Genomic DNA, 22,702 nt, shown 5'->3' with positions numbered 1-22,702 from the left:
GAGGGTGCTCCTCCTCGTATTGTTGTCGGTGAGCTGTCACCCTGTGATTGGTTCATGGGCTGCTCTGGTCAAATTGTCTGTTCCGCCCATACCTTAGTAGGTATAGTACGAAAGACCTTCCAGAAGCATACGGACTGGCTCATTTAGGCGGGAGTATTCCCGCCTTGCTCATTCCTTCATGTGACTACTGAAGTAGCGAATGCCTTGTGCGTGTAGCCTTGCTGTTAGTGCGGGTAGCCTTCCCTGATGGCTTGTATCCGCAGCTGCGGGAACAGGCGGGGTACTTCGCCATTGGGAGGCTTTCCCTGCGGGTACAGCTGGCGTACTGCGCGTAAGGTTCTCTGAGCATGGTGGGCCCTGCTGGAGCAGTTGGTTATTGCGCAGACGTCCCTATTCAAGGTGAGTCTTGCGGGTCCAACTGGGCTCTGCTGGGACCTACCTCTTCAAGTCCCCCCAGTCCAATGTTCTTCTCATGAATTATTAATAAGTGAGGTGAACTTTTGGACTTAGCAAGGAGTTTTTGAAAAGGGTTTAGTTTTTCGGTTTTCCGTGGTGATTCTTCCCGCGGTTTTCCTGATGTCACGCAGAAATTCCCGACTTTTCTGCTTGATCTTTGGGTGTGAAGCGGGTAGGTTTGTAACCTCCTCGTACGTCAGGAGCGTTGAGTCCTACTTGTGTGGATTCTCCGTGGGGTTTTGGTAGTTTTCAACATACTGATCAATTATGCTAAAACCACCAATCCCATCATGGAGTTTCGAACAATATAGTTCTCGACGTTCCCGTCATGCGGGGATGTTATTCCCGTTCCCGCCAGCATGGCCCAGAAGATCCTTCTTGGTTTGAATTCCCTGCAGAGTGCTAAGTATGTGAAGGGTTTTGCCTTGACACTGTACCCGCACTTGTCTTACGGTTACTTTACTTCCAAGGTATTCCCGGCGTCAATTCCCTGCGGGTGCTAAGTATGTGAAGGGTTTTGCCTTAACACTGTAGCCGCATCCGTCTTACGGTTACTTGGTTGCCGAGGAATTCTTGGCTTCAATTCCTTGCAGGTGCTAAGTATGTGAAGGGTTTTGCCTTAACACTGTACCCGCACCTGTCTTACAGTTACTTGGTTGCCAAGGTAAGGGGTATTTTCCCGCTTACTTTTGAATCTTTTTGAATTTTGAATTTTGAAATTCGAAGAGTTGGTGGAAGGATAAGAACAGTCCAAACCTCTGACACGTCGTGCGACGGTTTCTTCTGACTGTGTCAGGACGTGCAGGAAGTTATGGTGACGTGACAGTACATGGTCATTCCAGACGCTTTTTCAGGCGCGTGGGCGCGATTTTTCGGGCGCGTGGCCGCGAAATTAATGGTATGCGTCCTGTCAACAGCTGTTGCCAGCTTGCTTTTTGCCACGTCTCATAGTTTCATTGCACCTTCGTTTTCTCTCTCTTCCGCATTAATTTCATCGCATTAATTGCGATTAGTATATAAAGGGGGAGAGGGTTCTTTGTAATCCACACTTTCACTCTTCTCTTCATCTTCTTTGCGATTTCCGGCGAATACTCACCTTTTCAGGCAAGCATTCTCCCGAAATCGTTTTCTTCTTTTTCAAGATGTCTCGTGATCTCGAGTCTACAGCTGACGACAAGAGTACTGCTGGCGAGTGCCAGTGTGCTCTGCCTGGCGATCTGTATCGGTACGTCGTCAGGAAGTTCATGCTCGAGTCTCTCGAGCCTGAGTTTCCTGAACCCCATCAGACGGTGTACGATGCCCCCAGAGGCAAGATCGGGGTTTATGCTGCATTCTTTGTTTATGGGAATCTTAGGTTCCCATTGACAAAGTTTGTTTACCGTGTCCTTGAGAGGCACGGTGTTCATTTGACCGAGTTGCACCCCATGGCGATCGCCAAGATTCGCCACTTCGAGTGGGTGTGCCGGATTTTGGGCATTGAGCCCTATGTTGACCGCCTGATGACCTTCTACACTTGGAGGTGCATCCAGGGGTGGTACACGTTGATAACCCGGATCAAGGGTTTGAAGATTTGCGCAACCGAGCGCAGTCTTCGCGCGTGGAAGCGGGAGTTCTTCTTCATATCCGCTCGCGCCATCCCCATTGCCATGAAATTCAAGAACGGGCAAGTACTTCCCAGCCTTCACGCCTCCAACTACGAGGAGGCGGAATGGTTTTCGAAGATATCCCGGGTCCAATCTCCGGTTTACCGGTTTGCGGAGTCCGGGATGGTGATGTTGGGGATGAGCCGGGTGTGGAAGGAGGCGGACGCGCGAAAGATTCCGATCGTCCTCGAATACGGTTCGAACTCTGTTCCTTACGGTATGCTTTATTTCTTTTTGTTGATTCTGAATTTCTTCTAACTTCTTTCCTGTTTATTTCAGAGGGGAACGACTTGCAGTCGCTCCTGAACCCGCGGGAGGCTGACGGTCCCGCTCGGATGGGTACTCGTGCTCTGGACGAGAACGAGTTGCCCATCCTAGAACAAACGGCGGATCGGTTCGTGGAGGTCTATCCGCAAGGCCATGAGATCCTTAGCTCCCGTCGGCCAGGTAAGGCGCTATTCGACCCTCGACCCCTCAATGTTGAAACCTCTGCTGGAATTCCTCTAATCGTATGTTCTGATGAGGAATCCGCAGATGGTCCTCCGTTGGTGAGGAAGAAGAAGGCTGCCGGCGGGAAGGGGAAGGAGAAGGTGGCCTCCACAGCCGATCCAGCGCCTCGGTCTGACTCGGAGACCGAGAGCGAAGAGGTGGCGGGGAATCCCGGTGGTGATAAGATCACCATTCCGGAGGCTGTGACAATTGTCACCGAAGAGCCCAGGATGACGACGGTGACCGGCGTGAAGAGGCCGGCTCCATCGGGTTCGTCCCCGCCTCTCCGTACCTTTAGGCTCAAGAAAACCCGTAAGTACAAACTTCCTTTATCTTTAGCTTCATAGTTTAATGTCATTTTAACACTTGTCTTCTTTACGCAGGCGTGGATGTTGACGCATTCCAGGGTGGAGCGCAGAGGAGTACCTCTCCGCCAATGACGGTAGGCTTGGTCAGCCTTCCTGAGGCGACGACCCAGGCGCCTGCGCCTGCATCCGCTGGTTCAGTCGCTCACTCCTTTGAGCCGACTGTTCCAGCTGTGATGACGTCACCGCCGGCTGTGAGTGCTATTTTTACAGCATCTTTCACCGAGCCGGCGGTTACTATTGCTGCGGATTCTGCAGCGGCCACCGCGGCGGCCGCCACCATGCCTCCTCCGTCATCGGCAACGACGGCCGATCCTTCATGTATGCATGGGGCGTATCGCTAAACTCTGCCACCTTCCCATCTGCCTGACCTCTTGGATGGATTTCCCTTGGGTTCAGGTGATGGGTTCGGCGGCTATCGGCCTGTTATTGACCCTACAGGTACGTAGGGTTCTTTTGGCCTTTTTTATATTTTTCAATCATCTTTTCCTAACTGCTCTTTGTTTTTTGCAGTGTCGGATTCCAATGAAGTGTATGTTCCACGATGGAACATTCGCCGAGGAACAACCCTTCGCACCCCTGTGGAGTGCGTGGAGTGGGCTCGTCACGCTGCTCCTAGTGGTGCGTTGGGGGAAGCCATGGCTAGCTACCAGGAGGGTAGGCTTAGCAATGAGCTTCGGGTTCTCCTGGCCCGGATGCAGCCGCGCGTCGAGCTGCTTTGTCGTGAAAACGACAAGTTAAAAGCAGCTCCCCTTCAGGAAGTAGCTCTGGCGCGGGCTGTCCGGGAGGAGAATAGGAGGCTTTCCGCCGCGGCGGCGGAGAAGGAGAAGGCGTTCAAGGCCCTTGAAGTCGAGGTTCAGGCCCGTCTCGAGGCTCGCTCCAAGGCTGCCCAAGCTGTTAATGAACAGCTTCGGCTGGCTAAGGAGACTGCTAGGAACGCGACTGAAAGGGCCACCAAGGCTGAAGCTGTTGCCGAGCCTCTACGCGTGGAGAATGAAGAGCTTAAAGCCAAATTAGAGGCTCTCCAGCAGGCTCATGATGCTTTGGCGATGGAGGACGCGAAGAAGCTTCAAGAGATCCTGGACCAGAGGGGCGTGCTTGACCACACTGAGCGGAAGCTAAAGGGTGTCGAAGAGGCTGCTGCAAAGGAAGTGTTGCTTGCCAACCTTAATAAAAGTGAAGCCGAACGCGCCTGTACCCAAGCTCAAGCCTCCCTCCAAGAAGCTCTGGTTGCCAAGGAATGGCTTCTTCGAGAAGCGTTGTCTCGGGTAAGTCTAGCTTCATGTCTTCACGCTTTTCTTTATAAATAGAAAAGGTTCTGATACTTGTATTTTTTCTTTGTAGGTTGTGCATCGGGTCTTCTCAGAGACGTCTTATGACGATGCTATGAGCGCAGCCCTCAACGCTTCTCATGAGGATGGGGAAAAGGCCGGCTTCCTGCTTGGTCTAGGGTTCGTTGAGAAAGGCATCCCGCCTTCCAACTTCCCTTTGTACGATGTGGATACTGAAGCTATTTACGACCAAGCAGTGAACCAGTATGCCGCCTTCCCGCATCCTGTGGTGGAGAAGGTGAACGAAGTCGCTGCTGCTGATGATGGGCTAGCTATTCTTAAAGCCTTCCTTGAACCACCACGCTCTACTGATGGAGCGGGTCCAAGTGGAAGTGGTCCTGAAGCCTGATTCTGAAGATCCCTTTCCACCATTAGCGTAGATTTTTTGCTTTTGTATAGCTATCTTTGTAATGTTTGAATTTGATGAAATAAAGATTGTGTTTGTTCTTTGCCTTGTTTATTTTACGCATGTTTTGATCTAACTTAGTAATTTCTTTAGTACTTGGATAAGTTAACTTTTTAACGTGGTAAATTATAAGTTTGTTTCGCTTCCTCTTTCATGATTGTGCGGGTATGACCGTCACTTACACTTAGTAGGATGGCTTAACTTTACTTATATCTGACCTGCGTGGAAGTTTTCCTCATCTTTTCCTTTGAAATTTTCTAAGTGTTCAGAATAAGTTAACCTTTGAACGTGGTAGATGATAGGTTGAAGTTTTGCTTCCTTGTTCGTGATTGTGCGGGTAAGACCGTCACTTGCACTTACAAGGATGGCTAAACTTTACTTACATCTGACCTGCGTGTAGGTTTTCCTTATTTTTAGCGTTGTGTTTATGCGGGTTTTGCCGCCTTCCACACGTAACGACTTACTTCTTCCCCCATTTGTGCGGTGAATACCGGCACCAGTGTGGGAAGTTCATAAGTATAAAGGTAAGGCTATCAACACATTGTGAAAGGAGAATCATTTCCATTAGAAGTGGCTCTAGGCCTTTTCTTTACAAGTTTGGAATTGATCTACATATAACATTTGCGTAATTGAGCTCCATTCCATGTTCTTGGGATGGGAGTGCCATCGAGCCTTTCGAGCCGGTATGCGCCCTTTCCCAGGACTTCTTTGATAATGTATGGCCCTTCCCAGACCGGGGCCAGCTTTCCTGGGCGTTCTTGGTTCGAAGCCTCGTTGTTACGCAGTATGTAGTCTCCTACATTGAAGTTGCAGAGTTTTACCCGCGTGTTGTAGTACTTTTGCATTTGTCGCTTGTAGTTCTCTTCACGCACTGCGGCTAAGTCTCTGCGTTCCTCGGTTACATTAAGGTCCAACCGTCTTTCCGCATCATTGTCTTCTGGCTGAATCAAGACCCTTGGTGAGGGTAAACCAATTTCGACCGGGACCATGGCTTCAGTGCCATAAGTGAGACTGAACGGGGTTTCTCCCGTACTGGCCTTCTTCAGCGTTCTGTTTGCCCAAAGGACGTGCGGAAGCTCGTCCACCCAGCCGGATCTGTGTTCCAAGAGTCTTTTCTTTATGCCTTCGACGATGCTCTTATTTGCTCTTTCCACTTCACCATTACCTTGCGGGTGTGCCACTGAGGTAAAGGTGTGGGTGATTTGAAGTTCTTTCAGCCACTGTTGTAGCTTCTTATCAGCAAAGTTGGTGCCGTTATCGCTCACCAAATTCTGTGGAAGTCCAAAACGACAAATAATAAATTCCCAAATAAATTTTTTGATATGTTTCGCGGTTGTTTGGGCTAAAGGTTTTGCTTCTATCCACTTGGTGAAGTAGTCGATGGCTACCACTAGGAACTGAACATTTCCTGCTGCTGTAGGAAATGGGCCTGTCACATCGATGGCCCACTTCTGAAATGGCCATGAAGAAGTGACTGGAACAAGTTCATTCTTCGGGCGGTGCGTGTTGGGTGCGTAAAGCTGGCAAGACCTGCATTTTCTGATGTATGCCAGTGCATCCGTATGCATCCCCGGCCAAAAGTATCCCGCGTTGTTTAGCTTAGCTACAACAGCGCCGGGACCTGCGTGTACTCCACAGATGCCTTCGTGTACTTCCCTTAGGAGGTAGTCAGCATCTTGGTTGTCCACGCATCTTAAGAGTGGGCCAAGAAAGTTACGTCTGTAAAGGATGTCATCGATAAGTTGATAATTCAGTGCTTTACAGCGTAGTTTTCTTGCCTGTGTTTTGGACTCCGGTAGTGTACCTGCCGCAAGGTATTTTATTATTGGTGTCATCCACGTTTCCGTGCCGGTTTGGATAACGCAAATTTCCTTGTGCGGGACCGAAGGTGTCTCGAGGAGTTCAATGCGTATATCCTTTCCTAAGTGGGTGAAGGCTAATGATGCAAGCTTGCTTAACGCATCCGCAGATTTGTTTTCACTTCGCTTGACGTGTATGACTTTGCAGTCATTGAAATCGCGCATAAGGGATTTTGCTTGTGCGAGGTACAGGGCCATTGTGTCGTTCACGGCCGTGTACGTCCCGTTGATTTGATTGGCTACTAACATGGAATCCACGTGGGCTTCCAAGTTTTTCACTCCCATCTTACGCGCAATTCTCAGCCCAGCCAAGAATGCCTCATACTCGGCTTCGTTATTCGTACTTGGAAAATCCAGTCGAATAGCGTAAGTGTATTCTTGGCCCGCTGGGTTGGTTAGCTTTAGCCCTGCGCCTGAACCCTCGTTATTGGCTGCCCCATCAGTGTAGAGTCGCCAGACATCATTGATGTCTTGTGCTGGAGAGGGTTGAGCCTCTTCCTGGCACTCTTTTTCCCGCGATGCAGGCACTTCTGCAATAAAGTCGGCCAGAACCTGGCCTTTTATGGCTGGTCTTGGCTTATACTTTATCGCGTATTCTCCCAACTCAATTGCCCATTTGGCTAGGCGTCCCGATAACTCGGGTTTGCCTAGAACGTTTGCAAGTTTGAAGTTGGAGAGAATGGTGATTGGGTGACCCTGGAAATATCGTCTTAACCTGTGTGAAGCGTGTATAAGTGCTAAGACTAATTTTTCGAGGGTAGAGTACCGGGTTTCTACGTCTGTTAGGATACGGCTGACATAATAGATTGGCATCTGGATGCCTTTTCGCTCTACTAGCAGGACTGCCCCGGTTGCTCTATCAGTTGCGGAAAGGTATAGGATTAACTCCTCTCCCGCTTCTGGTGCTGTGAGTGTTGGGAGTTCGATCAAGCGTGACCGAATCTCCTGAAAAGCTGCTTCCGCTTCTGGTGTCCAGCGGAAGTGCGTTTTCTTTAAACAGTTTCTCAACGTTGACACGAAGGGAAACGACTTATCCGCGTGGTTTGCCAAAAAGCGATTAAGTGCCACTAGTCGTCCATTCAGTGTCTGAGCCTGTTTGATGGTAGTAGGTGATTCCATTTTGATAATGGCTTCAACCTTTTCAGGGTTCGCTCTGAAGCCATCTTTAGTGACGATGACCCCCAAGAACTTCCCTTCTTCCATTCCAAAGGCACACTTGCTCGGGTTGAGCTTCATGTTTATCTTCCTGAGCGTGTTGAAAGTTTCTTCGATGTCTTTCAACATCGCTTCTGGGTCAGGGCTTTTGATGACCAAGTCATCCATGTAGACTTCCAAGTTCCTCCCAATTTGGGTATGAAACTGGTTGTCCATCAGGCGTTGGTATGTGGACCCGGCATTCTTAAGTCCGAATGGCATCATTTGGTAACAAAATGTGCCATCGGGCGTCCGATAGGCGGTTTTGTCCTGATCATCAACGGCCATGTGGATATGATGGTACCCCTTATACGCGTCCAGGAAGCATTTAAGGCGGAATGGTGCCAACGAGTCCACCTTAAGATCAATTTCGGGTAACGGATAACAATCTTTGGGGCATGCTTTGTTCAAGTCTTTGAAATCTATGCACATGCGCCATTGTTTGTTATTCTTCTGTACCATAACGGGATTTGCAACCCAAGTTTGATATCTACTAACGCGTACGATGCCTGCGTCAAGGAGTTCCTTGACTTGGGTTCTACACGCGTTAGTTTGTTCTGGCTCCATTACTCTGCGCTTTTGTACGATCGGCGTAACAGCCGGATCGCATTTGAGCTTATGCTCTGCCTTACTCCGGGGTACACCAGTCATGTTAGCTGGTGTCCACGCGAAAATGTCGGCGTTCCTTTGTAATAAGCGCTTAAGTAAGGTGCGTGTGGGATCAACAATTGTTGGGCCAATGGAGACGGCCTGGTCCGGGTACTTGCCGTTGAAGGCCCATCTTTCTGGTTCGGTGATGGTTGGTTTAGCCATCTTTGGTTTGGGTTTAGATGAGACAGATGCGATGCATACCTGGGGAATGCCGGTGATCATCGCTACACCCTCAGCTGTTGGCCATCCCATCATGCCGTGGACTGAGGATACCACGGCGTTGAATCTTGCCATCCCGTCTCTCCCGAAGAGAATGTCGTATGTGTGGTGTGGCTTCCTCATCACGACAAAGTCCACATCTTCTGTGCGGGAGTGTTTCCCATCTGTAAGAGTGACGGGGAAAGATAGGATACCCAGGGGGGTGTTTGTGCTGCCATCAAACCCTTCCATCGAGGCGCAGATCGTTTCCAGGCGTTCCTTGTCTTCGTCATCTAGCTTGTCGAAGAACTGCCTGTACATCACCGTTGACGAGGCGTCGTTGTCAGCAAGAGTGCGAGAAGTGATGTAGTGCCCCAGCTGGCTTTTGATGACGATAGGGCCTTCTTTGCTGGGTCCTCCTGGCACTCGCGGGAAGCGCACCTCAGCTTCCTTCCACGCACATGGTTCTGGCGTTCGCCTTTTTCTTCCTCTGATGTTACCATGAACCATGTTGATGCTGATGTCAACGGGCTTTCGTCCGTTGCCTCGGTACCGGTTGTCGTTACGTCCTCCCTTCTTGATTGATGCCACCAGGTGTGCCAGTCTTCCATCCTTGACGAATGCTTCAACAATATCCTTCAAGGATGTACACTCTTCCGTACCATGACCTTTTGTCCCGTGGAAGTCACAGGATTTGCTCTGATCCGCATTAGGTCGGTGCCGGATCACTGGAGCTTTTGGCCACGGTAGCTTTTCAGTGGCAAATATCTCCGTGACGCTTTTGGTGAGTGGCGTCCACCGGTGCTTTTGGCTTGAAGGGTGTGTGTGATTTCTTCCGCCAACAAGAGGGTGAGAGCTGGATGAGGTGTCAAAGTTTACCCTTGACTGCCAGATACCTAGCTTCCTCTTTTTGTTCTGCCGGGCGATCCGGACATTGTTCTCTCTTGTCCTCTGCGTGTAGAGGTGTGTACTCTGGGGAAGATCCCTTCCCAGTTGCTTCTCTGTCTCGGCAAAGCGCTTGGCCGCCGTCATGATGGCATCCCATGTTGATGGCATGCCATCCTTACCCGTCAATGTGCGGATAAGCTCCGGGTATTCGGCGCCTTGGATGAAAGCGGCGCGAACAAGATCTTCACTTATGTTGCCGAGACTTAGCTTTTTGGAGTTGAAGCGGGTGATGAAGTCTAATAAAGATTCATCCTCCTCTCTAACGCAGTTGAGGATCGTCCACTGTTCTTCAGTATATTTCCTCTGTTGGCTGAAGTGCTGGCTGAACTTGTTCTGAAAGTCCGCCCAGTCATATATGTGGTGGACCGGTAAACGATCGAACCATGCCCTGGCCGCTCCAACCAGAGTCATCTGGAACATATAACACCACGTGGGTTCCGTCCAGTTACTGACGGTTGCCCCCGCAATGAATCTGTTCAAGTGGTCGTCTGGGTCGGATAGACCATCATAAGTGCCAATGTTGGACATTTGTTTGGCACTTCTCGGGGCGATTGCTTCCGCAATGTCCCTTGCGAACTTTGACTTTCCTGCATTTGTAGCAGTTGGCCTAAAGGTTTTGGAGAAGTCACGCGGGTTTCTCTCCGCATTCGTTGGTTTAAAAGCTTCCCCAAAATTCCTTTTCGGCTGGAAGTCCGTTTCCTTACGCTTCCCTTTCGCCTTATGGCGAGGGTTTGCGTCGGTATCGGATTCTTCTCTCTCCTCGTCTGAGTACTCGCACTCGTTCATATTGAGTTGTTGGCGAGTACTGCCGAATTCGTCAGCCTGTTGAACTGAACGCAAGCGTTCATCCAATTCAGTTTGGAACTCTCTCTGACGTGCTTCGGCCCACGCCTTCACTTGATCTAGTGTTTGGCGAGGGGCCCTCGTTCGTTTTTCCAACTGGGCATCAGTGAACCCAGTGGAATATTTACTGCACTTGCCCCGGCTTGGGTAGTCGGGGTAGTGTTCGTAAGATTTGTATAACCGCCGGTGTTCCCCCCAGTTGCTGGGGTTGTGGTTACTGGGGTTTCTTGGTCGGTTACTGGCCTCGGGACCGGAGTAACGTTAACCATTTCTTCAGAAATTTTGAAAAAACTAAATTAGTTCTAGCTTTTATGCACGGATGGCGCCAATGAAGAAACACTAAGTGAACCCACGGGCAGATTATAGATAATCTGGGGGTTAAGTAATGTTTCCCACGAGGATGAGGTCCAGCAGAGAAGGTTGTTCTTCAGGGGACCTGCAAAACAGACACCGTAAGCTCGTCACTGAGAAGGGGGGGGGTTCCTCCTTGTGACCACCCTCCGGCGTGAGAATCAGACTAGATTGCTCTGAATATAAGTGTATATTAAGAGATTGCAAGATAAGATTGAGATATCAGATGATGTCCTTACCATTCCAAGGTGTTGGAGTATTTTTACCATTCCAAATTGACAACGAGTACTTGCATAAGTTGGATACAGCACATTGTTTTAAATGTGAAAAACATTTTCTTGTTGTGAATACATGTGATATTGATATTATATTTTGATATGGAAAAATGAAAATGAGCTAAAAGTATGAATTACTATGAGCATCTAATTATCATCAATAATTATAAATCCGACAGTTTATCATACCATATGCTATGCTCTGTTAGTTCAATGGTTTGGACCACTCATATAACAACCTTAAAAATAAAGAGATGTCATAACTAATTAAAGGTTAATAATATACAGAAAATACAAAAATTCTTAAAGAAAAAAAAAGAATTTCAATTGGCCATTCTAAACATAAAAACAAGTTTAAATAATCAACAATTCAAACTTGTTTTTTTCTTATAAAAACTGTTTCGGCCTAGCTAGTTTAGCAGAAACAAATAACCGAACAATTAAACTTTGACGACTCATAACAAGCAAACAATATGCGATTGATTTCTAATATGTCGACTTGGTCTCAGTCTAAGACAATAGTTTTTCTTTATGGTTCAAGATCACTTATAGTTGACTAATTAAAGTATCACTTGATATTTTTAGTAAACATATTATTATTATTATAATTATTATTATTATTATTTATTATCGGTTTAACAAAGCATGGAGGTAATTTTGGACAAAAATGCTAATTTTGGAAATTTACGGGGAACATATGTATTTCTTCTTTCTACTTTTACCACTTAAAAGTCAACCAAGAAAATAGATTTTCTAAACTAATTACAAAATAGTCCCTTAAGTTTATGTCATTTTGAAGTTTTAGCTTAGTGACAATTTTTTCTGTTATTGTAGCAGTATTTCAACTCGATCAATTATCTCAATAATTTGTGTAAGGGTTATTGTGTAAGAGATCTATTGTCAATTTATAATCTTTCATCCATAACAACGTTTTAGTTTCACATTCGTTCAACATTTATTATTAAATCAGATTTCATAGAACTTAAATTATAAATAAAATTAAAATATTTCGATTTAAATAGCCAACCTACTTATCATGTTATCCAAAATCTATTTTAGTGTTAAAAAAATGAAAAAAAAAAGGCAAATCCATCTTCGATTAAGATGTGTCCGGGTTGGTGGCCTAGTAATAGAGACAAAGTCTTTTAAATAGCCCAATGATCTAACTTTAAGTCCCGGAATGTAAATCAAAATTTGCCTTTTAATAAAACCGCTATCAAGATGCAAATGAAATATATCAATTGGATCAAATTTACGACTTTATTTTCTTTTATTAATATTTATCTAATTATCTTGATTTTGAATTACTTTAAATGTTTTATTTCTTTCTATATACTTCACTTTTCTATATACGTCTTAGATTTGATAATTCGTTAGAACTTATTATATTAGGTAGAAGATATTTATGAATTGACTAAGGGGCTGATTGATAGTTTTTTAATGATCATTAAAATGCTACCTCTTCATGGTTCATAAACCTTAAATCTAAATGGTTAAAAGACTACCTCTTAATCATTCAGACTTGACGCCACCTATTAACCATTAAGAGGTTAAAAACCATTAAAAGGTAGTCTCTTAATGACTATTAAGATGCCACCAAATCTCTCATTAGCAACTTCAGAATTTAGACCAAAACCATACGAAAAAACTTAAATCAAAACTGTAAAACAAAGCATACTTAAAGGACTGTATTTTGTAGTCTACTCTTTCTTTCACAAAAACACAGTGTCAGCTCATTCATCAAAATCTTGTGTGGGTTTCTGCATTGTGATCTTTCTTCACCAATCCATGTACAAATGCATATCTCTCAACCCATCCCAAAAAGATTCTAACTTTCAACTTCTAACATTCATCCCACACAATAAAAATCAAAACTTTATAATAAAAATGCAAGCTTTCAATATGGGTACTGTTCAAGATTAAAGATTTACCCCAATTCACCATCATGGACTTCAAATCAGAGAAGCAAGTCAGGTTAAATCTCATCTTTTTGCTATAAAGTTAACGCCTTTATGCATTTTCCACATTTTTGTTATATTAATATTTTGAACAAATTACACAGGTTTGACCATTCTTGGCAAATCCCAGAAAAACAGTTACCTGAACACAAGGTTTCAGCTCCATTGTTGATGAATACTGGTAAAAGTAGACCAATTTCAAGTACTAATCATGTTGGTATTATTAAATTAGGGAGATCAAGAATCCACCCTGAAGAAAGTAACGAGTCAAAGGGAAAAAGGGTTTTGGATCCTGGAAGTGATGTGATTTTACAGTGGAATAGGATTTTTCTTTTTTCTTGTTTGGTGGCACTTTTTGTGGATCCATTGTTTTTTTATCTGCCTTCTGTTGAAAGTGAAGGTGGTGGTTCTTCATGTATGTTGTCTGATTTGAAGTTAGGGATTGTTGTTACGTGTCTGCGCACGATGGCGGATGTGTTTTATATGTTGAATATAGCTATTAAGTTCAGGACTGCGTATGTTTCGCCGAGTTCGAGAGTGTTGGGTAGAGGTGAACTTGTTATGGATCAGGAGAAGATTGCGAGGAGGTACTTGAAGTCGAATTTTTTTATAGATCTTGTTGCTACATTGCCTCTACCGCAGGTATGTATGATTTTGGTTTTAATTTAAATAATCTTTTTAAGTTAAAATGCACGTCTCGTTAGTCTTGTATGGAAGTTGAAATGTTTTTGGCATTGTGGTTGTGCTTTGATGTGCGTTTTGAAAGTGATTATGTGATACTGATACTGCAAACGTATTGTTATCGATAGTCTACTAATGTTATTATTAGTAACATTTTGTTTTGTTGTTGTTTTGACTCCCTTAGTGGATTACTATACTCTACATGTAAAAAAATGTTTTGGAGGGGGGGGGGGGTCAATGGGAGCAGCTCGGGCCCACCCTCCCCTCAGATCCTATCAATAGCTTGCTATGAGTGAATTTTACTTTGTGTGTTTGATTGTTTGGTAACTTTGGTTATAAAATAGTAGAATCGTTGTTAACCGAAGTTTGTAATCACAATTTTCAGATATATAAGTTCTCATTCTTATGGTATATAGTTATAAAAAATTGAAATTTAAACTCACATGGTGCTCTTTCATAATTTTTACTCAGATTGTCATATGGTTCATTATCCCAGCAATAAGAACCCCGAGTGCGGATCACACTACCAACGCTTTAGTACTTATTGTGCTCCTCCAATACATTCCAAGACTTTATCTGATATTCCCTTTAAGCTCTCAAATCATTAAAACTACTGGAGTTGTCACCAAAACTGCTTGGGCCGGTGCAGCATATAATCTTGTATTGTACATGTTAGCTAGTCATGTAAGTAATTTTCTCTTTGATGTCCAATCTTTAAACCTCTAAAGTTACAAGTTTTTTCGTCTTTATTGGCTAAATCATCATGTGTGTGTGTTATGGTAGGTTTTAGGGTCATCATGGTACTTGTTGTCATTTGAACGACACGCAACATGTTGGAAAACGACTTGCAGACACGATAATAATCCAATGATGTGTTCACTTCGTTATTTGGACTGTGGTTCGTCCAACGACGACGGACGGAAGATATGGGCCAACGGGACAAATCTTTTTCAAATTTGTGATCCAGACAATGATACAGGTTTCAAATATGGAATATTTGGACCTGCTGTTGCAAAAGGTGTTGTTTCCGCCAATTTCTTTGAGAAATACTTCTATTGCTTGTGGTGGGGATTACAAAACTTGAGGTATGGTTCTATTATTTGTACATTTTTTTGAACTACATAAAAAAATTAGTATATTAAATATGATTATATGCAGTTCATATGGACAAAACTTGTCCACAAGCACATTTATTGGAGAAACATCGTTCGCTATACTCATTGCCATAATGGGACTTGTATTATTTGCTCATTTAATAGGAAATATGCAGGTAATGTTTCTAGTCTATTTGTTACATGACAAGCCAATCTTATTTATATATTGGTTGAACAATGTATGTTTTCTTATTTTTATGCTCATTTTTTTTTGTAGACATATCTGCAATCCATCACTGTAAGGCTTGAGGAATGGAGGCTTAGAAGGCGAGACACTGAGTCATGGATGAGACACAGACAGCTACCTCATGATTTGCAAGAACGTGTTCGTAAGTTTGTTCAGTACAAGTGGCTTGCAACACGCGGTGTTGATGAAGAATCTATTTTGCGTAATTTGCCTTCAGATCTTCGTCGAGACATACAACGCCACTTGTGTCTTGATCTTGTTCGACGTGTAAGATGCTCACCTTTTCTTGTATTATATCTAACGGGCCAAATGAAAAAAAAATGGCAAATGGGTCAAACAAGTTGTATTACATTGATCAAGTTTGTAATTAATAATTCACAGGTTCCATTTTTCTCTCAAATGGATGATCAACTACTCGATGCTATATGCGAGCGGTTAGTGTCGTCACTAAGCACCCAAGACACATACATAGTACGCGAAGGTGATCCCGTTTCAGAGATGCTTTTTATTATCCGAGGAAGACTCGATAGCTCCACCACTAACGGAGGCCGAACGGGCTTTTTCAACTCAATCACATTAAGGCCCGGTGACTTTTGTGGCGAAGAGTTGCTCGCGTGGGCCCTACTCCCGAAATCCACTCTGAACTTACCATCTTCCACACGAACCGTTAAAGCATTAAGTGAAGTGGAAGCTTTTGCATTACGCGCAGAAGACTTAAAGTTCGTTGCAAATCAGTTCAGACGGTTACACAGCAAGAAACTACAACACACCTTCCGGTTTTACTCGTATCATTGGAGAACATGGGCTGCGTGTTTTATTCAAGCGGCTTGGAGACGAATAAAGAAGAGAAGAATGCAATGGAATTTGAGTATGAGCGAATCATCGTATCGTCCTGATGACGATGAAGATGTTCATCATCATGATCATCATGAAACTGAACATCATGATGATGCATCGTCATACAACGCGAATCCGCTCAATGTCACGATACTAGCTTCGAGATTCGCTACTAACACGAGGCGTGGGATATTGAAAACAAAGGATGTTGATTTGATTAAGTTGCAGAAGCCTGAAGAGCCTGATTTTTCTGCTGAGCCAGAAGATGATTAGTTTTTAATTTATACAGGATATGTATGATACATGATGGTACATGGGACATCATATATACTTGTGTAGTTACAAAGTTGGTATTCTTATAACTAATAGTGTGTTTATATGTACTGTTAAATGTTGGAACAAACATGATTAAAGGTTAGTAATGATTAACTCTGTTTGTTATTGATATCTAGATAGTTATATAACAAGAGTTATAGTCATTTGTTTGCTTTTATAATTTTTATTACTGGGACATTACAATATTGAATGTGATATAGTTATGGTAAAAACGTTGATTATCAATATTTACCAGATGATATAATCCTGAGAAAAGTGATTACTACAGCGGACCCGATATCCGTCCCTATTGTAATATTTGACTTATGGACCAATGGTTATGTTTTCTTGAATAATTTTGTTTAAACAATGTATGATTATACAAGCAAAAGAACTATAATGTAGTTGTCACTTATAACTTGAATTTTGATTAGTATATTCTTTAGAAAATATCTAACCAAGTTTTGAGTCACTTTGATATACATATTTGTAATAATATCATACACATGATACATAAAAATAAGGAAAATTGGTTTTAAATAATCCAAACTATTGTCTATTGGTAAATATCCATCCCAACTTTACACTTGCCTGCTGGCAGTACCAACTACATATGCATTTGTTTTAAACGGGCCGCGACCAACGGATGTTAACTCCGTTAGTCTTTTGCTGACGTGGCCATCCGAGCTGTCAAAAATTAGATTACGTGGACGTCTACGTGGCCGGCTGACTGTGTATAACGTATAAGTGTAACATTACGTGGCGTCTCTCACTTTATACAATCTGTAAATCAATACAAATCCCTAACTCAATATAAATCCCTAACTCAATACGATCCCTAATTCTATCTCAACAACCCTAATACTCTGTAGACGAAGAACGAACCCTAATTGCTCGACGATTGAACATCATTAGGGCCAGACGATTGAAACAATGGGTGATAATATCAATATCGACTTCAAGACTGGTGGGAAATTTGATGTCAATCCTCCTAAATTAAGGTATGTTGGGGGGAAACAACATCATTAGGGTTAGAGGTTGATAAGCTTTCGTATTTTGAGATACTAGGTTATGCAATGGATTATGGTTCATATGAAAAGAATGAGGATTTGTTCTTATATTGCTTAATACCTGGTGATGGTCGGGTAAAACATTTAAATAGTGATGGAGTAGTAAACGAGATGGCATCTCTGCTTGAAGCTGATGAAAGGTTAGTTATATACGTTCAAATCGAAAAACTAAGGAAACCCAAACCACAACCCAGTAGCCTTGAATCCCAGCCCACTAACACTCAATCCCAACCCACTAACACTGAAGCCCAACCCATTATGTAGCCCACTAGCCCCTAACTCATCCAACAATGCATAGTAAACCACAATCCCAGCCAACCATTTCTCATCTAACATTGAGTCCTGTGAGGTACAGCAAGCTTACAGCAAGAAAACAGGTATTTCCAGCTTCACCACCTAGTCAACTACCACAAATTATCAGTACTACACCACCAATTGAACTACCACCAGTTACAAACACTTCACCACCAGTTGATAGTAGTTCAGATGAGTTAGATGGAGACTGTGATGATTCTGATGATGAGTCTTACAATGTCAATTTGGATGATGATGAATCTGATGATGAAGAGCTGAGAGATTCAATTGTTGCAAGAAAACAAGTACGTGAAGAGGTTGTTGCAACCCAAAATAAGGCGCTTGAGGAATGCTTGAAAGAAACTGGTAAATTGGTTGAGGAAGGTTTGAAAGAATCTGGTGATGCAGGGCCCTCATATGTAGAAACTTACAGCAGCTATGAGGATTCAGATGGTGATGTTAACTCACCTGGAGAGAGTGAAGATGATAACATCAGAGGGAACAAGTACAAACAAGATGTTCCAGTTGTAGGTCACCAAACTGAGTGGGGAAATTTCAAGTGGGTTGTTGGTATAAGGTTTTGATGTACATAGAAATATACATCTTTTCGGCATCAAATAATCTCTAAAAACTGCAATTTCTATCTAATAACATAGCATAAAAGGCTACTTATCATAATAAAACATAATTTCAGGTGAAACCAAACCCCAAACAAAGAAACAAGCAAAAAGACGTAGAAAAACAGAAGAAAACAAAGAAACATGCCCCCATGCCTCAAGAAACACGTCCCCATGCTTCTGACACAATAAAAGACAAAATCTGGAAGCAGAAGCACAAAGTCGTGCCCAACATGCACGGGGCCGTGGACGAGAATGCAGAAAAGACAAAGAAGAATTGAGCACATGTCATTAAAAACCACGGGGGCGTGCCTACCAACCACGGGACCGTTGCCACCTCACACAAAAGACAAAACAAATCTGGCACATGTCATAAAAATGCACGGGGGCGTGCTCATCAAGCACGGGGCCGTGCCTCACCATCCAGATTGCCTATAAATAGTGGCTCATGTTGCACTCATTTGGGGTGCCTTGAAAAGAATTCTCTCCGGTTTTCACTTATAAAAACACACACTAACACTCACTTTGAAGATCTAGTGAAGAGTTTGAAGGTTTGGAGGTCATCACCACTAATCATCATCATCAACCATCATTACCATCATTAAGAAAAAAGATTCATCTACATTTGGTTAGATTGTTCCAAGTTTAATCTTGTATTTGTTATTTCCAATCATCTTAATGTTTATCACTATGCTCTTTATGAGCTAAACTCCTTTTACCATCTAAAATCTATGAAGAAGCTTTGTTTTACTTGATAATTAATCAAGACATGTGATGTAATCTAGTAAAGTACATGGTTATGTTACAATTATCTTTTGATGAGAAATGTTTCACCATCTTAAATTACTAATTCAAAGTTGGTGGTTGTCAATTTCATTGGCAATCGTTCATGATCGATTCATGTTCTTGAAAGATAGAAATACTTTGATACATTATCGAAACATGGATCCTTATATTGTACTTAGAAATGATGAGATATAAGTTATGGTGTATTTTTCTAAACCTTGGTAATCCGAAAATGGCTTTTCTTAGGATATCAAATTAGTTAAAGAAACCATATGTTAACGGAATGTGTAATTATAACCTACTTAAATCAACCAAGGGGAGGTTGTGTGATGAACAACAACCACCCGAAGTTGTTAGAATTGGTATTTGAGAAATCGAAGTCAATCCTAATCTTTCTACTTTACGAAACTACTTGCCAACTTAAATTGACATCATTGAGATGACATGACATTAGGAAATGGTGGACTTTAAAATGCGCATGTTATCTTCTTAGTGCTAAAGATGCTCACTTACGGTTTAAGAAGCTATCTATCATATATTGTTATGGCAAGTTTATCACATGTTTGAATATTAATTATCAATGCTAAAATGGAGTAGATTCTTGATCTTAGATGGTAACCTTCGCATAATTGAACAACTCGTTTAGAATCTCTCGTCTTGGTCACCTATATATTATATATAAGTATTTATATTTTATAAAAAGTTCGAAAAGTTTACCCCAAAAAAGATTAAAACCTCCGATTAAAGTAAAACAACGATTTATTATTAGAAACATTTGTGTCCACGGATCGATACTTGGTTCTTACCAATACTATTCTACATATACGATAGGTAAACTGGCCTATTTTGTGTGTGTTTAGTCTTTGTAGAAATCACTTTTATAAATTTAAAACACGATCTTGTGCAAAAGCTAGATATCCAACCCATCATATTTTAAGACGCAAGCGCACGCACATCAAAGTTTTTGGCGCCGTTGCCGGGGACACGGTACGTTTCTAAGAACGATCCAAGTTTTAATTTAATCATTGTCTATAATTGTACAAATTTTTAAACTTCTATTTTATCTTCAATTTTTTTTATTAAAATATATAATTTTACGGCTAGCCTACTTTTTACCTTTATTTACCTTACCTTACCTTAGCTTAATTAACTTATACCTTAGATAGTTTAGAATAGCTTATCATAACTTATAGTTTAACTTAGACTAACCCTTAATTTAGACTAACTTTAGCTAACTTTTACTTTAGTTTTATTTTGATTTAGCCTCATGTATGTCCTCTACTTTTGAGCGTGAGCTTTTTTCTCCACTTTCTGAACCGGAACGACTCTTTCGTCGACAAGCACGTAAATGGACTACAGAAACCGCAGAAGCAATCAAAGACGAATCAGTAGACGCCACCACATCAGGAGAAAATCAAACCGAAGAAATGATGAAGGCCCAGAACAATGAGCCGAACATGAGCCAGTATGCCAAGCCATCTCTCGAAGGCTACGGCAATGGAGTGACTCCACCCGAAATTACCGAACATTTCGAAATCAAATCTAGCACCATTCATATGGTGGAAAATTCAGTTCAATTTCATGGTCTCCTTGACGAAGACCCTCTTTCTCACATATCTCGATTTCTACGAATCTGCGGAACCTTTAAAATCCAAAACTGTTCAGAAGATCAAATCAAACTCAAACTCTTTCCTTTCTCTCTAAGGGGCCAAGCCCTAGAATGGATAGAATCTCTTTCTTCTGGTTCCATTACCACTTGGGACCAGATGGTTGAACAGTTTCTCCTCAAATATTTTCCGCCCGATAAAACTGCCAAATACCGAGCCAGCATTACCGGATTCCGGACCGATGATGACGAATCGTTACACGCAGCATGGGAAAGATACAAAAGTCTTCTAAGAAGATGTCCACATCATGGACTGAGCGTATGGTTACAAGTTCAAACTTTCTTTGACACACAATCCAGTCAAAACAAACAGGCCATCGACCAAATCGCTGGTGGAGACCTGGGATCCAAATCACCTAACGAAGCATTTGAAGTCCTGGAAAAGGCCGCAAAGAAGAGTTTTGCTTACAACCCACCAAGATCTACACCTACCCATAAAGGAATACACCACGTTGACTCCAACACTCTTGTCACAGCACAGCTTGAAGCTCTTTCTAAAAAATTCGAACAACTTCAAGCCGAACTATCAAAAACCAGACCCGCCTGTGACACTTGTGGAGGACATCATAAGACAAGTGACTGTAAACAAGTCATTATAGCCATGGAAGAGGTCGATTTCATCGCTCGACAGAACAACGCTTTCAGCAATAACTACAATCCAGGATGGAGAAACCACCCGAATTTCAGCTGGAAAGACGGAGGTAACACTCAGCCCTTACCCGGATTCAAGAAAAGACCAATGAATCAATGCTTCCAGCCTAAACCTCAATTTCAAGATCAAAGTTCTAGTAGCCATCAAAACCCAAGCTACTCAAAGATCGAAGAAATACTAATCCAACTAATGACCAAAACGAATGAAGCAGAAAAGAAAGCTGACTCAAGAGCTGTTGATATCAGCGGAGTATTATTAAAACATGAAGCCGATCTCAAAAGTCAACAAGCATCACTTCAGAACCTAGAAACCCAAATCGGACAAATTTCCCGACAATTATCCGAAAGACCACCTGGCACTCTTCCAAGCAATACAATCACCAACCCGAATGCAACAGCTAACGCTGTTACACTCAGGAGTGGTACAACCACTGTTGTCTCACCAACTTCAGAATCAGTTATGGAGAAAAAGTCTCCTGATGAAACGCAGGAAAGGCTGACCCCAACAAGCACAGTACAGCGTAAGGAGCCAGTCCGAACCTATGTTCTGCCTATTCCATACCCTGGAAGACTAAAGCAGGAGCGATTGGAAGCCCAGTATGGGAAGTTTCTAGAACTCTTTAAGCAACTCCATATTAACATCCCTTTTGTCGAAGCTATCGCTCAGATGCCAAAATATGCCATGTTTCTCAAAGAAGTGCTAACAAACAAAAGGAAGCTGGAGGAGCTCTCGCATGTCACCCTAAGTGAAGAATGTTCAGCTGTCCTCCAAAGCAAGCTACCGACAAAGATGACCGATCCAGGGAGCTTTACTATCCCTTGTCTCATAGGAAATTTATCTGTTAGCAATGCCCTGGCTGACCTAGAAGCTAGTATTAATTTAATGCCTTATGCGGTTTTTGCAAAACTAGGGATAAGAGAACCAAAGCCCACCCGCATGAGCATTCCAGTTAGCTGACCGATCCGTTAAATATCCTCGGGGCATTGTTGAAAACATGCTTGTCAAAATTTCCAAGTTTGTTTTTCCCAGTAGATTTTGTGATTCTAGACATGGAGGAAGACAAAAGCGTACCTCTAATTTTAGGAAGACCCTTTTTAGCCACCGCAAAGGCTATCATTGATGTCTGCACCGGCAAACACACTCTCAGGGTCAATGACAAGGCAATCACTTTTGACATAGGAAAATCTATGCAATGTCCGCAACAGCACGATGACACGTTATATTGTGTTGACATCATAGACTCCATCGTAAGTTGCTATATGCGAGATTCCTCCATTAATACCCCCTTAGAAACACAAGTTTTAGACAAAACACTCAACAAACCCATTTAGAGAACGAAAATCTTAACAACTACTACGAAGAATCAGAAACGATATACGAAATCATTAAAAACAATGAAAAATCAAAACCATCAATCGAAGAACCACCAGCCTTAGAGTTAAAAGAACTACCTAAACATCTCGAATACGCCTTTCT

General features: G+C 42.9%; 1 protein-coding gene across 1 annotated transcript; it reads left to right on the top strand.

Moving 5' to 3' along the window:
- Window positions 1-12,736: 12,736 nt before the first annotated feature.
- Window positions 12,737-16,130, top strand: LOC143626245 (putative cyclic nucleotide-gated ion channel 14). Its single transcript, XM_077096394.1, has 7 exons — window positions 12,737-12,983; window positions 13,072-13,609; window positions 14,120-14,332; window positions 14,432-14,733; window positions 14,807-14,918; window positions 15,020-15,256; window positions 15,371-16,130. The coding sequence occupies exons 1-7, from the start codon at window positions 12,955-12,957 to the stop codon at window positions 16,097-16,099; spliced, it is 2,160 nt and encodes a 719-aa protein (XP_076952509.1). The 5' UTR covers window positions 12,737-12,954; the 3' UTR covers window positions 16,100-16,130.
- Window positions 16,131-22,702: the final 6,572 nt, after the last annotated feature.

Source organism: Bidens hawaiensis, unplaced genomic scaffold (genome assembly GCF_021521415.1).
Source record: "Bidens hawaiensis isolate Kalapana, Puna unplaced genomic scaffold, B.hawaiensis_p1.1 tig00004283_1, whole genome shotgun sequence".
In the NCBI taxonomy this organism is placed as follows: domain Eukaryota; kingdom Viridiplantae; phylum Streptophyta; class Magnoliopsida; order Asterales; family Asteraceae; genus Bidens; species Bidens hawaiensis.
This window is presented reverse-complemented; position numbering and strand designations above follow the sequence as displayed.

Excerpts from the sequence above, each read along its gene's own strand:
- LOC143626245 (XM_077096394.1), top strand. The coding sequence starts at position 12,955 with ATGGACTTCAAATCAGAGAAGCAAGTCAG. Across the intron at positions 12,984-13,071 it reads AAATCAGAGAAGCAAGTCAG|GTTTGACCATTCTTGGCAAA; the intron begins GTTAAATCTCAT and ends CAAATTACACAG. Across the intron at positions 14,919-15,019 it reads ATTTAATAGGAAATATGCAG|ACATATCTGCAATCCATCAC; the intron begins GTAATGTTTCTA and ends TTTTTTTTGTAG.